The sequence below is a fragment of the Salmo trutta genome, chromosome 40 (genome assembly GCF_901001165.1).
Source record: "Salmo trutta chromosome 40, fSalTru1.1, whole genome shotgun sequence".
NCBI classification, from domain to species: Eukaryota; Metazoa; Chordata; class Actinopteri; order Salmoniformes; family Salmonidae; genus Salmo; species Salmo trutta.
Genome location: NC_042996.1, coordinates 20192660 through 20208228, shown reverse-complemented (window position 1 = coordinate 20208228; position 15569 = coordinate 20192660). Strand labels below are relative to the sequence as shown.

Below are 15569 nucleotides of genomic sequence, written 5' to 3'. Positions count from 1 at the left end.
TCCCTGCTCATCTGTGTGAACTTGCCTTAGGCATGCTTCAAGGAGGCATTAGGACTGCAAATATGGCCAGGGCAATAAATTGCAATGTCCATACTGACTGTGAGATGCCTAAGACAGCGCTACAGGGAGACAGGACAGACAGCTGATCATCCTCGCAGTGGCAGACCACGTGTAGCAACACCTGCACAGGATCGGTACATCCGAACATCACACCTGCGGTACAGGTACAGGATGGCAACAACAACTGCCAGAGTTACACCAGGAACGCACAATCCCTCCATCAGTGCTCAGACTGTCCGCAATAGGCTGAGAGAGGCTGGACTGAGGACTTGTAGGCCTGTTGTAAGGCAGGTCCTCACCAGACATCACCGGCAACAATGTCGCCTATGGGCACAAACCCTTCGTGGCTGGACTGGCAAAAAGTGCTATTCACTGACGAGTCGCGGTTTTGTCTCATCAGGGGTGATGGTCGGATTCGCGTTTATCGTCCAAGGAATGAACGTTACACCGAAGCCTGTACTCTGGAGCGGGATCGATTTGGAGGTGGAGGGTCCATCATGGTCTGGGGCGGTGTGTCACAGCATCATCGTACTGAGCTTGTTGTCATTGCAGACAATCTCAATGCTGTGCGTTACAGGGAAGACATCCTCCCCCTCATGTGGTACCCTTCCTGCAGGCTCATCCTGACATGACCCTCCAGCATGACAATGCCACCAGCCATACTGCTCGTTCTGTGCGTGATTTCCTGCAAGACAGGAATGTCAGTGTTCTGCCATGGCAAGCGAAGAGCCCGGATCTCAATCCCATTGAGCACATCTGGGACCTGTTGGATCGGAGGGCTCGGAGGGCTTCCCCCCAGAAATGTCCGGGAACTTGTAGGTGCCTTGGTGGAAGAGTGGGGTAACATCTCACAGCAAGAACTGGCAAATCTGGTGCAGTCCATGAGGAGGAGATGCACTGCAGTACTTAATGCAGCTGGTGGCCAAACCAGATACTGACTGTTACTTTTGATTTTGACCCCCCCTTTGTTCAGGGAAACATTTTTCCATTTCTGTTAGTCACATGTCTGCGGAACTTGTTCAGTTTATGTCTCAGTTGTTGAGTCTTATGTTCATACAAATATTTACACATGTTAAGTTGAAAATAAACACAGTTGACAGTGAGAGGACGTTTCTTTTTTTGCTGAGTTTACAATGAATACGCAAGGAGGAATTAATAGTGAACTTCCAAAGCAATGCAATATTTCACATTTGTATTTCTTTTCCTGATACTTCTCAATCACAAAACGAGAAGGATTTTTTTTCTTTGTTTTGAGAAAATCAAATGGCAGTAAACCTCAGAGTTACTGCATGCATTTTAATGAGGGTATATAAAGACTTAGAATGAAACTTATATTGGGGCAGCAGGTAGCCTAGTGGTTAGAGCATTGGGCCAATAACTGAAAGGTTGCTGGATCGAATTCCCAAACTCACAAGATAAAAATCTGTTGTTTGCCCCTGAACTGTTCCCCGGTAGGCTGTCATTGTAAATAAGAACTTGTTCTTAACTGGTTAAATAAAGAAAGCATATAGGGTTTATTTTAGTTCCCCAACATTGCATAGCCAATCAGAACCATCACTTAAAAATACACAACAAGTGTCAACAGTTTAAATGTTTCCTATGTTTGTAAAGAGCAATCCATCCTGAATAAGATACTTCCTGTTAAGCAGGATGTGGTTAGAGGAGAAGTTAGGGATGGATAGGACCAAAGTAGGTAGAATTTGTATCCAACCACTCGTCTAGGGTCAGATACTCCATCCCCCCTAATGCTCAAGGGTAGAATCCTAGATCTGTGGTTTGATGCACTTCCTACTTCAAGCAACACAGACAAGTCTGCAGGGACAGAATTCCATCATCATCCAAAATCATGAAATTCAATTCAAATGAAAATCACACAGGCCTACTGCTACAAGACTTTGCTAGCTACAATTTATAAATCAGAAATATCTGTTTAGATAAATCTGTGATTATTGGTTATTAGTAAGAAACCTGGCCCTATATGGAATAGCCTACCTGTGTTTGGAGTGGGTAGCAAGTCTGGAGGTAAAGTCAATTGAGTCTTGTAATTTTGTACTGAAACTTCAGCTTTAGATGTCAGCCCTGGATGGGCAAGTGAAAGGGCCCTAGATATTTAACCAAAACCTGTTTCCTCTTTTTTGTCTATTGGAGCGGAGTGCAAAGGGAAGTTGTTACGTCAAATCCTTGGTTGGACATATCTTGGACAGAAATAATCACCCACAGATTTTGACAAGTCATCACGCTATGTATACTGTTGAATGTGTGCCACATCACTCACTCCATGGCGTCTTTTTCGAAGAGGGATGCATTGTTAGGACAGAGGAGTTTGAGCCGTTTGGAGAGCTGATCGAAAGTAGTGGAATTTTTTTGTAAGAGTTTCTGGTGAATTTTCTGTTTTTGATGTGTCATCTATTTCCTCAATGAGGGATGTTTGTGAAAAGTCTTAACAGAATATTGTTTAGAGTAAACGGGGCTATTTGAAGTCCTGAAAGTCAGATACATTACCTATATTCATACTAAAACTAATTTATAGAGACAATTTGATATCATGAAAAAGAATTACTGACAGCAGTTAATTGACATTATTTTTTCATTTTGCACTTTATTTAGACAGTTGGAAACAGAGGGAGACAGGCGAGTAGGAGAACAGTAGGAAAGGTGGATTGTGGGAATTGAACCACAGTTTACAGTGGGGTCTGGGGATTGATATATGTGTCTAGACACAAGTGTTGCTGCTAGACTCGCAGGCTCTGCACAGTTACTTGACTTTCAACTAAGTCTTGACTCCTCAATCCTCAATCATTCTTGAGACGGTCTATCCATGTCTGTCTGTCGAGTGCAGTTCCTCTTCTCATGAACAAAGAAGCACACAGGAGAACGTAATTGCCAACCTGTGTGGAACTCTGACACTCTGTTCCATCTGGTACAAAGGCAAAGCACTCTTCTATTCCACGTCTGTTGAGCCCATGTCTGACACACACAGTATAATCTACATAATTAGAAAGACGAACGGCCCATCAGAAGTGATTTGAGGGAAAAAGCCTCCAATTCCCTCTCAAAATATGTACTATATTGATGATGTTTATTCACACCAGTTAGGGCTGACGAGAGAGAGACATGGATGGGCACTTGTTTTGATGAAAAAGAAGCATCTTCAGATTATTCACAGGGAACAAACAATATTGAACCCAGAAAATCAAGGCGTCAGAGAAGCACTTCATTACTCTGCTTTCTCCCTGCAGTATTCTGTCTGAGAGGATGAACTAAGTGGTTAATCAAGCTGAAGCCTCTGCCTTGTTTGAGGGGCCAGGAGTGGCCAGGAGAGGCCCGTGGCTATGGATGCTCCACGGACCGTACACAAAACATACACACGCAGAACGCACACACACCGCATCACAAACACACAGGGAGGGAGTGGGCAGACGATGGAAGCAGACACTCAGAGGCTCGTGTCTGCCTCAGTGCCCAGCAGAGGTGAAGGGGCAGCAGGCGTCCCACTGGACAGAGGAGCTGTTTTGATGGAATGGTGAGGTGGATAGTGCAGACTACTTGTTGCATGTCTTTATATGACCTCTCTCCTCTTCTTTCTGAGAACTCAAGTATCATCATCAAGGTCTTGATTGTCCAGACAGAATTCCATCAAACGCTTAAAGAAAGAGACACATTGATATTTAATGAACCATTGACTTTCTACAATGTTTCTGTTTCTATGTTTCTACATTGTTATGTGTTTTCCCGCAAATAACTTTTCTCAGAAGATGATAATCCACTGCTTTAATTTGATTCACATTGATCAGACCCAATTCAATAATAACTGCTTTGTTAGTGTTCATTGTCTATTAACTCAGTTGAGATTGCTAATATTCCTGGTATTTCCAGTGAAGATTTTTACTAAAAGCATGTAGATGATTTGATTTTGATTTGATTTTGATTTGATGAAAAGCATTTTCCATTGATTCCAGTAGAGATTTTTAATAAAAGCCTTATGACAATATCTCCTATGTTGTGTTTAGTCCGTAGACAGAATGTATGGTATGTGGTTGAACTCAGCAGGAGCTGACAATCAGTATTACCTCTGTGTGGACAGGGATGATCCAGTGCACCCTGGTAGACAGAGAGTCGGAGAGAGAGAGGAGGCCCGGCGAGCCGAGCACAGAGATACTGTTTGATCTCCCCAGGACAGGTCAGGACTCAAAGGTTTAGTGTGTGATCTCTGGTAGGGAGCAGGGAGAAGAAGGGAAACATGGCCACCAGCCCACAGAGACCCCATTATAACCATACACATCAGGGAGGCCAGACTTGGAGATTAGTAGATCACTAGCGGCATCGGAAAGGAATACTGGGTCAATAGTGTGTGTTGGTCAATAGCCTGTGTGTGTGCAGGTGTGATCTCTGTCCATATTTCTCTTTGTCTATATATGCTTGCCTGTACTTTATCATAGGTAATAGTAGGTATATTGTATTTGATATCAAGCATATAGCCATATCTTGACATGGATGAGACAGTGACAGTATATATATATATGTATTTAATGAATGACTTAAACATGAACTTTAGATGGAAGGTGATGAATATTCCATCTTAAATTCAAATTCTTCAGAGTGTTCAGACAACTCACTACAGTGTTGAACTTCTTGTCCAAAAGTTTCCTAGAGACAGTCAGATCAAGATTAACTAATCTCTCTTATCTTCAAAACTGATCAACTTCTTGTCCTTGATTCTGATCGATGCATTGACTCTGTTCTCCAGGAGCCGTATCATCTCAGCCTAGTCAAGTTACACAAAAGATAAACGTTAAAAAATGAAAATGTTCCACCTTTTTAGATGGCAATTGTATGTGGCTTCATGTCTGGCTTACCTGTGCCTCTTTGATCATGCCAGAGCATGGAGATGGGGTGGCTGGGCGTTTGATTCCAGGGGTACTTTGACAGCTCACAGGCTGGCAAAAGGCTGTCGGATGTCTGCAGGCAGATCAGAGGAGACGGGGTGGAAATCAGAAGTCCAGCTGGGAGAAGATCAGAAGAGACACAAACTTCAGCGAGAGCCATTGTGAGATACACAGACAGTGGCTCTGATAACTTTTCTGTTTCTTGTTTCTTTTCTTATTTTTCTTTTTTCTTTCAGTACGTCCTTTTCAGAATTTTGAATGGCTCATTTAAAGGTCTGTGAGGTTTTGTCTGACTGACAAAAGTTTTTTTTTTTCTTCTTTTGGTTGCCTTTTGGGGTTTGGCTTATTCTTCATGGTGGTGAATAACTATTCGATACGTACAGTAGGCTCCACACATTCACATTGCACGTGTTTCAAGACAGAGATTTTTAGAAAAATAAGGATTACCCCCTTTTTTCAATTTTTGCCTAAAATGACATATCCAAATCTAACTGCCTGTAGCTCAGGCCCTGAAGCAAGGATATGCATATTCTTGGTGCCATTTGAAAGGAAACACTTTGAAGGTCATGGAAATGTGAAAGGAATGTAGTAGAATATAACACAATAGATTTGGTAAAAGATAATACAATGAAAAAAAACTTTATTTTGTATTTTCTTCTTTGATTTGCAAGAGAAAAGCCATAATGTATTATTCCAGCCCGGGTGCAATTTAGATTTTGGCCACTAGGTGGCATCAGTGTATGTGCAAAGTTTTGACTGATCCAAAGAACCATTGCATTTCTGTTCAAAATGTTGTATCAAGATTGCCCAAATGTGCCTAATTTGTTTATTAATAACTTTTTATCTTCAAAATTGTGCACTCTCCTCAAACAATAGCATGGTATTATTTCACTGTAATAGCTACTGTAAATTGGACAGTGCAGTTCGATTAACAAGAATTCAAGCTTTCTGCCAATATCAGACATGTCATGCTAATTGCATTAAACCTACATTAGCTCAACCGTCCCGTGGAAGGGACACCGATCCCGAAGAAGATATATTATTAATGAGATTAACCTGGTTAAGGGCTGGAGTCAATCCATATCACGGAAGTTCCATGTTATAGCTTGATTAAAATGTAAAGACAACGTTTCCACGTTTGCGGAGACTGCATTCAAGGTAAACGCTACATACGCTCAATCAAAAATTACCTTTACATTTTTACACGGACCTTTCGCGATACTTCCGCATTATGGATTGAATCCAGCCCTTACCAAAGGGTAAATAAATATAAAATCTTATGGTATACTGTGTTTCTTGAATTTTTAACCAGGTTCAAATTCAAGATACTGCATAGGAAGTTATCAAATTACACTGAACAAAAATATAAACGCAACAAGCAACAATTTCAAATATTTTACTGAGTTACAGTTCATATAAGGAAATCAGTCAATTTAAATAAATTAATTAGGCCCTAGTCTATGGATTTCACGACTGGGAATACAGATATGCATCTGCTGGCGACACATCTCCTTCTCATAGAGTTGATCAGGTTGTTGATTGTGGCCTGTAGAATGTTGTCCCACTCCTCTTCAATGGCCGTGCAAAGTTGTTGGATATTGGCGGGAACTGGAACACGCTGTCATACACATCGAACCACAGCATCCCAAACATGCTCAATGGGTGACATGTCTGGTGAGTATGCAGGCCATGGAAGAACTGGTACATTTTCAGCTTTCAGGAATTGTGTACAGATCCTTGCGACATCGGGCCGTGCATTATCATGCTGAAACATGAGGTGATTGCGACGGATGATTGGCACGACAGTGGGCCTCAGGATTTCATCACGGTATCTCTCCACAAAATGCAATTGTGTTCATTGTCCGGAGCTTATGCCTGCCCATACCAGAACCCCACCACCACCATGGGGCACTCTGTTCACAATGCTGACATCGGCAAACCGCTCGCCCACAAATATGCCAAACATGCTGTCTGCCATCTGCCCGGTACAGTTGAAACCGGGATTCATCTGTGAAGAGCACACTTCTTCAGCTTGCCAGTGGCCATCGAAGGTGAGCATTTGCCCACTGAATTCGGTTACGACGCCGAACTGCAGAGAGGTCAAGGCCCTGGTGAGGACGACGAGCACACAGATGAGCTTCCCCTTGTGCAGAAATTGTTCGGTGAAGCAAACTCAGTTTCATCAGCTATCCAGGTGGCTGGTCTCAGACGATCCTGCAGGTGAAGAAGCCGGATGTGGTGGTCCTGGGCTGGCGTGGTTACACATGGACTGTGGTTATTAGGCCGGTTGGATGTACTGCCAAATTCTCCAAAATTACGTTGGAGAAGGCTGAACATTAAATTCTCTGGCAATAGCTCTGGTGGGCATTTCTGCAGTCAGCATTTCACGTGCACGCTCCCTCAAAACTTGAGACATCTGTGGCATTGTGTTGTGTAACAAAACTGCACGTTTTAGAGTTGTATTTTATTGTCCCCAGCACAAGATGCACCTGTGTAATGACCATGCTGTTTAATCAGCTTCTTGATATTCCACACCTGTCAGACGGATGGAATACCTTGGCAAAGGAGAAATTCTCATTAACAAGGACAAAAGGACAAAAATAAATTTGTGCAAACATTTGAGAGAAATAAGCTTTTTGTGCATATGGAAAATTTCCATGATCTTTTATTTCAGGTCATGAAACATGGGGCCAACACTTTAGATGTTGCGTTGATATTTGTGTTGAGTGTACTAAAGACTAGTCTATATTATACCCCCTAATCACATGCTTTATGCTTTATCTTAGTCTCTTTCTCATTTTTTAAATAAGAATATTGATGGCAATGCAATGTTATTTTCTTTCTTGACCACATCTCTTCCTCACATTTCACACAAATATAAAAATCTTAGTATCAATACCATATTAGAATTTAACCTTTTGACTTCATGCATGTATTACTAAATGCATAATTTCAGTTTTTCCTTGGAGTGCAGTATTCCATGGTGTAGTATCCATAATATGCCAGTTAAAGGTGCGATCTGCAGTTCAAACAATAACAAAGCGGTCCCACCGCCCCTGAATTGGTTAACAGCTTAGGGATTGGGGCTGGAGAAAATGTACCACTCTCAAATTCATAGACAGAGCTATGGATGCAAGGACTGATCGTCCATAAAATCAAAGTGATAGTTTTAACCATGTTTTGAGGCAATACAGTGTTTACAAACAAATTAAAAACAAGCTTATATTTTGGGTTCTGGTGCGGTAAGACAATTTAACTAAGCTCACGAGGCATTTCTAAGCTATATTATTCAAGAGTCAATGGGTATATGCATTTCTAAGTAAAAAAAATCGTAACATTTGCAGTTGACCCTTTTAGCGTTTGCTTGCCAGCTGAACGGTGTGGTAATGTCTCCCTCTAGAGCTTGTTACACATAATGCTTGAGGTGAAGCAAACGTTTTTGATTAAGTTTCAGAAACAAATTGATGGGGGGGGGGCAGCAATGATTAATCAATTTGTGAAAATGCTATTAAACTATTTTGGTTCGTGATTCTGTTTTACAAAGAACGTATTCGTATTCTGGAAACATTTAAAATCCATCTGCAGGTTTATGTCAAAGTAGTCTGTATGAAGCGGCTCATCTGTGCCATTGTAAAATCATTAATAAAGAGAGTGAGGGTGGCACTGGGTGGCGCTGTTGTCCAGGATGTTCAGCTAAATAGAATTCCAGACGTAAGCAATCGATCACCAATATGGGCTGGCTGCTGTACTATTCGTAGTCTGCTCTTGGCGCTGCACTTGAGGTTGGACTAGCACAGTCTGCAATTGCAACAAAGTATCTAAAGGTATATTTTGCAACAAAGAGGACGATGGCAACATCCGTGAAATTGAATACCGGTGCGGACATGCCCATTCTCGGTCTCGGGACGTGGAGTGTTCGTTCTAAATTTAGCAAGTCATCCCCTTTACTTGTATTTTGCCAAGAAAGCTAGCTATACTGCTAGTTAGCTAGCTAGCTAGGTCGAACTTTTTGAGTTCTTGGTCTTTGATCTAGTTAGCAACTTTGGAAATTACAGAATGGTATGCATTTATGACATATGAATACGTAGCTGTCTCTCTTCCGTTATGTAATTATATCTTGTCAAGTAACGCTACTTTTCTCTATTTAGCACGCTCTCGACAATAACATAACCAGGAGCCAGCTGTAATAATTCCATAAAATGAGCTATGAGATTTGTTAGATTTGAGATTTTTATATAGCCTATTTTATATTGTCAAAATATTAGCTAGTCAAGATATGTGAACTCTCACGTTTTTAGGAATAGGCAATAGACCCCATAGTTTCTGTTACAATATAGCTTTGCTTAGCCTTGGTCCTGTGATTTGTCGTTGAAAGGCTGCACCCATTTCCTCATAGCTGTATCAATAAAAGTCACAAAATCCCTTTTGTGCAATGTCTTGTGATCAAGTCTGTATACATTTGAATCCACAAGGGACATTTGCAGGTTACTGCATTTTATTTATATATATATATATATATATATATATGTGTGTGTGTGTGTGTGTGTGTGTGTGTGTGTGTGTGTGTGTGTGTGTGTGTGTGTGTGTGTGTATATGTATATATATATAATGTGTGTGTGTGTGTGTGTGTGTGTGTGTGTGTGACACAAATAATTTCGTTTTTACTGCTTTTTTTGTTACATGTATAATTTATGTACATGGAACAACGACCTTCAACCTCATGGCTTCTTTTTACTGCATTTTATATATAATGCAGTAAAAACAAGCCATGAGGTTGAAGGTCGTTGTACGTACATGGAACTTTTTTTACACAGTAGTTACATATCTATATTTTGCTATTTGACACATTACATCTGGATACATAGTACTTAAACACATCTGATAGATAGAGATATAGATCCACCCACCCCTTGGCTTTTTCCACATTTTGTTACATTACAGCCTTATTCTAAAATGTATAAATGTTTTTTTTCCCTTATCAATCTACACACAATACCCCATAATGACAAATCAAAAAGTTTTTTTTTTACATTTTTGCTAATTTATATATAAAAAAAAATGAAATGTCACATTTAAATAAGTATTCAGACCCTTTACTCAGTACTTCGTTGAACCACCTTTGGCAGCAATTACAGCCTTGAGTCTTCTTGGGTATGACGCTATAAATACACCTGTATTTGGGGAGTTTCTCCGACTCTTCTCTGCAGATCCTCTCAAGCTCTGTCAGGTTGGATGGGGAGCGTCGCTGCACAGATATTTTCAGTTCTCTCCCGAGATGTTTGATCGGGTTCAAGTCCGGGCTCTGGCTGGGCCACTCAAGAATATTCAGAGACGTGTCCCGAAGCCATTCCTGCGTTGTCTTGGCTGTATGCTTCAGGTCATTGTCCTGTTGGAAGGTGAACCTTTGCCCTAGTCTGAGGTCCTGAGCGCTCTGGAGAAGATTTTCATCAAGGATCTCTCTGTACTTTGCTCCGTTCATCTTTCCCTTGATCCTGACTAGTCTCCCAATCGCTGCCACTGAAAAACATCCCCACAGTATGATGCTGCCACCACCATGCTTCACTGTAAGGATGGTGCCAGGTTCTCTCTAGACGTGACGCTTGGCATTCAGGCCAAAGATCAATCTTGTTTTCATTAGACCAGAGAATCTTGTTTCTCATGGTCTGAGTCCTTTAGGTGCCTTTTGGCAAACTCCGAGCAGGCTGTCATGAGCCTTTTACTGAGGAGTGGCTTCCATCTGGCCACTCTACCATAAAGGCCTGATTGGTGGAGTGCTGCAGAGATGGTTGTTCTTCTGGAAGGTTCTCCTATCTCCACAGAGGAACTCAGGAGCTCCGTCAGAGTGACCATCGGGTTCTTGGTCACCTCTGTGACCAAGGCCCTTCTCTCCCGATTGCTCAGTTTGGCCGGGCAGCTAGCTCTAGGAAGAGTCTTGGTGGTTCCAAACTTCTTCCATTTAAGAATGATGAAGGCCGCTGTGCTCTTGGGGACCTTCAATGCTGCAGAAATGTTTTAGTACCTTTCCCCCAGATCTGTGCCTTGACAAAATCCTGTCTCGGAGCTCTACGGACAATTCCTTCAACCTCATTGCTTGTTTTTTACTCTGACATACACTGTCAAACTGTGCGACCTTATATAGACAGATGTGTGCCTCTCCAAATCATGTCCAATCAATTGAATTTACCACAGGTAGACTCCAAACAAGTTGTAGAAACATCTCAAGGATGGTAAATGGAAACGGGACACACCTGAGCTCAATTTCGAGTCTCATAGCAAATGGTCTGAATACTTATGTAAATAAGGTATTAATGTTTTTTTAATATATTTTCAAAAAACCTGTTTTAGCTTTGTCAGGAGGTAACATTGAGATCCTACTACTTCAAAAGGAGGCTTACTGGATATCCGATCTAAAAACATTGACCCCTAGTGGTCTGAATATTGACTTTGATCTCAGGCCTTTCTTATAAACAATTATTTATTTTATGAACAAGTATTATATATTGATATATTCGTTTTACAGCTTATCAGCGTACACCTAATATGTTCCCTGCTGATGATCCTTATTATGCATTAAGGTTGAACCAAAAGATTATATGTAACAAATATGAAATTAAATACGAAACAATTAAATATGTGAAATTGAATTAAACAATAATGTATGTTGATGCTAATATTATGTACAATATTCAATGATGTTTCTATATGATAACAATAGCCTAATATATTTAATATGCCATAAACTATTGTTTTTTTTAACAGTTTCACTAATTCATTCTAATTAACTTAATCATTATGACACACCCCTCACTATTGTCATTGGTTGCTCTAATTGCACTGTTTGTCTACATAACCTGGTTCAAGTATTCATGACATTACCCTGAAGAAGGCACCGTGATGCCGAAACGTTGGTAAATACCCAATAAATTACTGGGAGTTTATATATGGAGTCTGCGACTCTTTATTTTGATAGTTACCTGTTTATTCACCGTTAGTCAGCACTTCCAACAAAGTACTTTTTTCTGGGTGTGCGCCAGCTCATGTTTTTTATGTTGAAAATTCTAAAATAATTTGCTGCATTTTTCACAATTTTCCATCCAGTTTTCTTTATTTTTGTAATACACTGAGTGTACAAAACATTAAGAACACCTGCTCTGACCAGGTGAAAGCTATCATCCCTTATTGATGTCACTTGTTAATTCCACTTCAATCAGTGCAGATGAAGGGGAGGAGACAGGTTAAAGAAGGATTTTTAAGCCTTGAGACATGGATTGTGTATGTCTGCCATTCAGAGGGTGAATGGACAAGACAAAAGATTTAAGTGCCTTTTGAATGGGGTATGGTAGTAGGTGCCAGGCACACCGGCTTGTGTCAAGAACTGCAATGCTGCTGGGTTTTTCACGCTCAACAGTTTCCCGTGTTTATCAAGAATGTCCTTTGAATCGTTGACAATTCAGCCAACTTGACACAGCTGTGGGAAACATTCGAGTCAACATGGGCCAGCATCCCTGTGGAACGCTTTCGACACGGAGTCAATCCCCGACAAATTGAGGCTGTTCTGAGGTGCAGCTCAATATTAGGAAGGTGTTCATAATGTTTAGTATACTCAGTTTATATTACACTTGATTGTTCTTGAGTAAGCTTCTCCAGTTCTTTTTGTTTTTCTTGTAACTTATTCTGTGCCTCTGTTTTTATTTTAATTTTTGTTATTTTTGTGCTTTACCCCCTTTTTCTCCCCAATTTCAATCATGTTTCACCACTGCAACTCCCCAACGAGCTCAGGAGGCGAAGGTCAAGTCATGCATCCTCCGAAACATGAACCACCAAACCGCGCTTCTTAACACCCGCCCGCTTAACCCGGAAGCCAGCCGCACCAATGTGTCAGAGGAAATACTGTTAAACTGACGATCACAGTCAGCTTGCAGGGCCCGCCTCAAGGAGTCGCTAGAGCGCGATGAGCGAAGTAAATTGACTTGGTTTTGTTTTAAAGATGGGTATTGAATTGCATGGCCTCTGAAGACACATTTGAAAGTATCTCATACAATGAGGTGATCTACTGTACCAATGTTATGCAGGAAAAAGTCAGTTATAAATCATTCTGTCTAGGTTAAAAACAGCTTGTCATCCAGTCGGCTTTGATTAGACTTCCAATATCCGCATCCCCACCCACGTGGAAATTCGGTAAGAGTTATGTGGATGGTGGTCCGATCGCATTCTGTCTCCCATCAACACTTTTTAAACTTTTGGTGCCAGCGAGGACACAAGAAAGTAGACGACTAGATGGATTTAAGCCTCCTTCATGTATCTCTCAGTAGGTCAGGGTTTTTAAGCCTCCTCCATATATCTCTCAGTAGGTCAGGGTTTTTAAGCCTCCTCCATATATCTCTCAGTAGGTCAGGGTTTTTAAGCCTCCTCCATATATCTCTCAGTAGGTCAGGGTTTTTAAGCCTCCTCCATATATCTCTCAGTAGGTCAGGGTTTTTAAGCCTCCTCCATATATCTCTCAGTAGGTCAGGGTTTTTAAGCCTCCTCCATATATCTCTCAGTAGGTCAGGGTTTTTAAGCCTCCTCCATATATCTCTCAATAGGTCAGGGTTTTTAAGCCTCCTCCATATATCTCTCAGTAGGTCAGGGTTTTTAAGCCTCCTCCATATATCTCTCAGTAGGTCAGGGTTTTTAAGCCTCCTCCATATATCTCTCAGTAGGTCAGGGTTTTTAAGCCTCCTCCATATATCTCTCAGTAGGTCAGGGTTTTTAAGCCTCCTCCATTTATCTCTCAGTAGGTCAGGGTTTTTAAGCCTCCTCCATATATCTCTCAGTAGGTCAGGGTTTTTAAGCCTCCTCCATATATCTCTCAGTAGGTCAGGGTTTTTAAGCCTCCTCCATGTATCTCTCAGTAGGTCAGGGTTTTTAAGCCTCCTCCATGTATCTCTCAGTAGGTCAGGGTTTTTAAGCCTCCTCCATATATCTCTCAGTAGGTCAGGGTTTTTAAGCCTCCTCCATGTATCTCTCAGTAGGTCAGGGTTTTTAAGCCTCCTCCATATATCTCTCAGTAGGTCAGGGTTTTTAAGCCTCCTCCATGTATCTCTCAGTAGGTCAGGGTTTTTAAGCCTCCTCCATATATCTCTCAGTAGGTCAGGGTTTTTAAGCCTCCTCCATATATCTCTCAGTAGGTCAGGGTTTTTAAGCCTCCTCCATATATCTCTCAGTAGGTCAGGGTTTTTAAGCCTCCTCCATATATCACTCAGTAGGTCAGGGTTTTTAAGCCTCCTCCATATATCTCTCAGTAGGTCAGGGTTTTTAAGCCTCCCATGTATCTCTCAGTAGGTCAGGGTTTTTAAGCCTCCTCCATGTATCTCTCAGTAGGTCAGGGTTTTTAAGCCTCCTCCATATATCTCTCAGTAGGTCAGGGTTTTTAAGCCTCCTCCATGTATCTCTCAGTAGGTCAGGGTTTTTAAGCCTCCTCCATGTATCTCTCAGTAGGTCAGGGTTTTTAAGCCTCCATATATCCACTAGTTCTAATGTATCCATGGTTGTCGTGGTCTCCTTAAGTGCATGAGGGTGAACTTTCTTTGTGTGATTTCCTTTACGGTCCATTGAAGTACTTAAAACTGTTATCACCCACCATAATAATAGGATTGTGTGTTGCTTGTGAGATCGATAGAGATCGTTATAAATAGTTTCTAAGAAGTGTGGATCATCATTATTTGGACTGTATAGTTTTTAATGAGCAAGATCTGTTTATGGTCCAATAGCATATTTAAAAGGATCCACCTTCCTTGCAGATCTGTTTGGACAGTTTTTGTACATTCGGATCAAAATTATTGTTCGTTAATATCGTCACCCCTTTTGAGTTTCTTTGCCCGTGACAGAAGCATTTCTTCCTCACTGTCCCTTTTCCACACAACCTCATCTGTAGTTGTAGAATGAGTTTCCTGTAAACAATATTCCTTCTCTTTTAGCCAGGTAAAGACTGATGATGCTTTTTTTTCTTTATCTGCTACGCCATTACAATTACAGCTAGCTGTACTTATTTTACCATTTACCATAATATATGCCTGAAAACTTACTACCAAAAAGCACTGTGATGATCAAGCTGCTAGACACCCTGAATTTATCCATACTTATTAATACTACCAGAATCAATGACTGGTATCTATCCATGTAGCTGTACCATACTATATGCACTGCTAAACATACTGTAGCTGCAACTGACTAAGTTGATCTCCAATTGTCTTTCCAATATCCCTCCTGGGAACACCTCCCCCATCCCAGAAGGGGCTGTTGTCCCTGATGATTTCATACCACCGCCGTATCCGTAACGCACCTTTAGCGTCCTAAGCACGCCTTCAACTGCCGATTGGCTACTGAAGATCTTAATAATGTTGTAGTTGAATCATTTGAAAGAATGAATCATTCTGTTTCCTGCCCCCTCCTCTGTACCAGTCCCCTCCAGGCAAAGTAACTGATGCGGTGAAGGCGGCCATAGCTGCAGGCTACAGGCACATCGATGGGGCCTTCATCTACCAGAACGAGACAGAGGTGGGAGAGGGCATTCATGCCATGGTCAAGGAGGGGGTGGTGAAGAGAGAGGAGCTGTTCGTGGTCAGCAAGGTGAGATACAAT

General features: G+C 41.4%; 2 protein-coding genes and 1 long non-coding RNA gene across 7 annotated transcripts in view; 1 reads left to right on the top strand and 2 right to left on the bottom strand.

The window, feature by feature from the left end:
* LOC115180308 (transcription factor EC) overlaps positions 1-2148 on the bottom strand; it is a 56811-nt gene extending 54663 nt beyond the window's left edge. For both annotated transcript variants that reach the window (XM_029742300.1, XM_029742301.1), the window contains exon 1: positions 2053-2148. The gene's annotated coding sequence lies outside the window, so the exon portion shown is untranslated. The remainder of the gene's footprint in view (positions 1-2052) is intronic.
* Positions 2149-2633: 485 nt separating this feature from the next.
* Positions 2634-4327, bottom strand: LOC115180309 (uncharacterized). Its single transcript, XR_003873054.1, has 2 exons — positions 4131-4327; positions 2634-3703 (listed from the first exon to the last, which is right to left on the bottom strand). It is a non-coding gene; the product is annotated as an uncharacterized LOC115180309 (long non-coding RNA).
* Positions 4328-8647: 4320 nt separating this feature from the next.
* LOC115180618 (aldo-keto reductase family 1 member B1) overlaps positions 8648-15569 on the top strand; it is a 29707-nt gene continuing 22785 nt past the window's right edge. For 3 of the 4 annotated variants that reach the window (XM_029742849.1, XM_029742850.1, XM_029742848.1), the window contains exons 1-2: positions 8696-8860; positions 15390-15557. In XM_029742849.1, coding sequence (XP_029598709.1) covers positions 8795-8860; positions 15390-15557 — 234 coding nt within the window. In that variant the 5' untranslated portion in view covers positions 8696-8794. Of the gene's footprint in view, positions 8861-15389; positions 15558-15569 lie in introns of all 4 variants that reach the window. The other variant, XM_029742851.1, reaches the window with a different exon arrangement.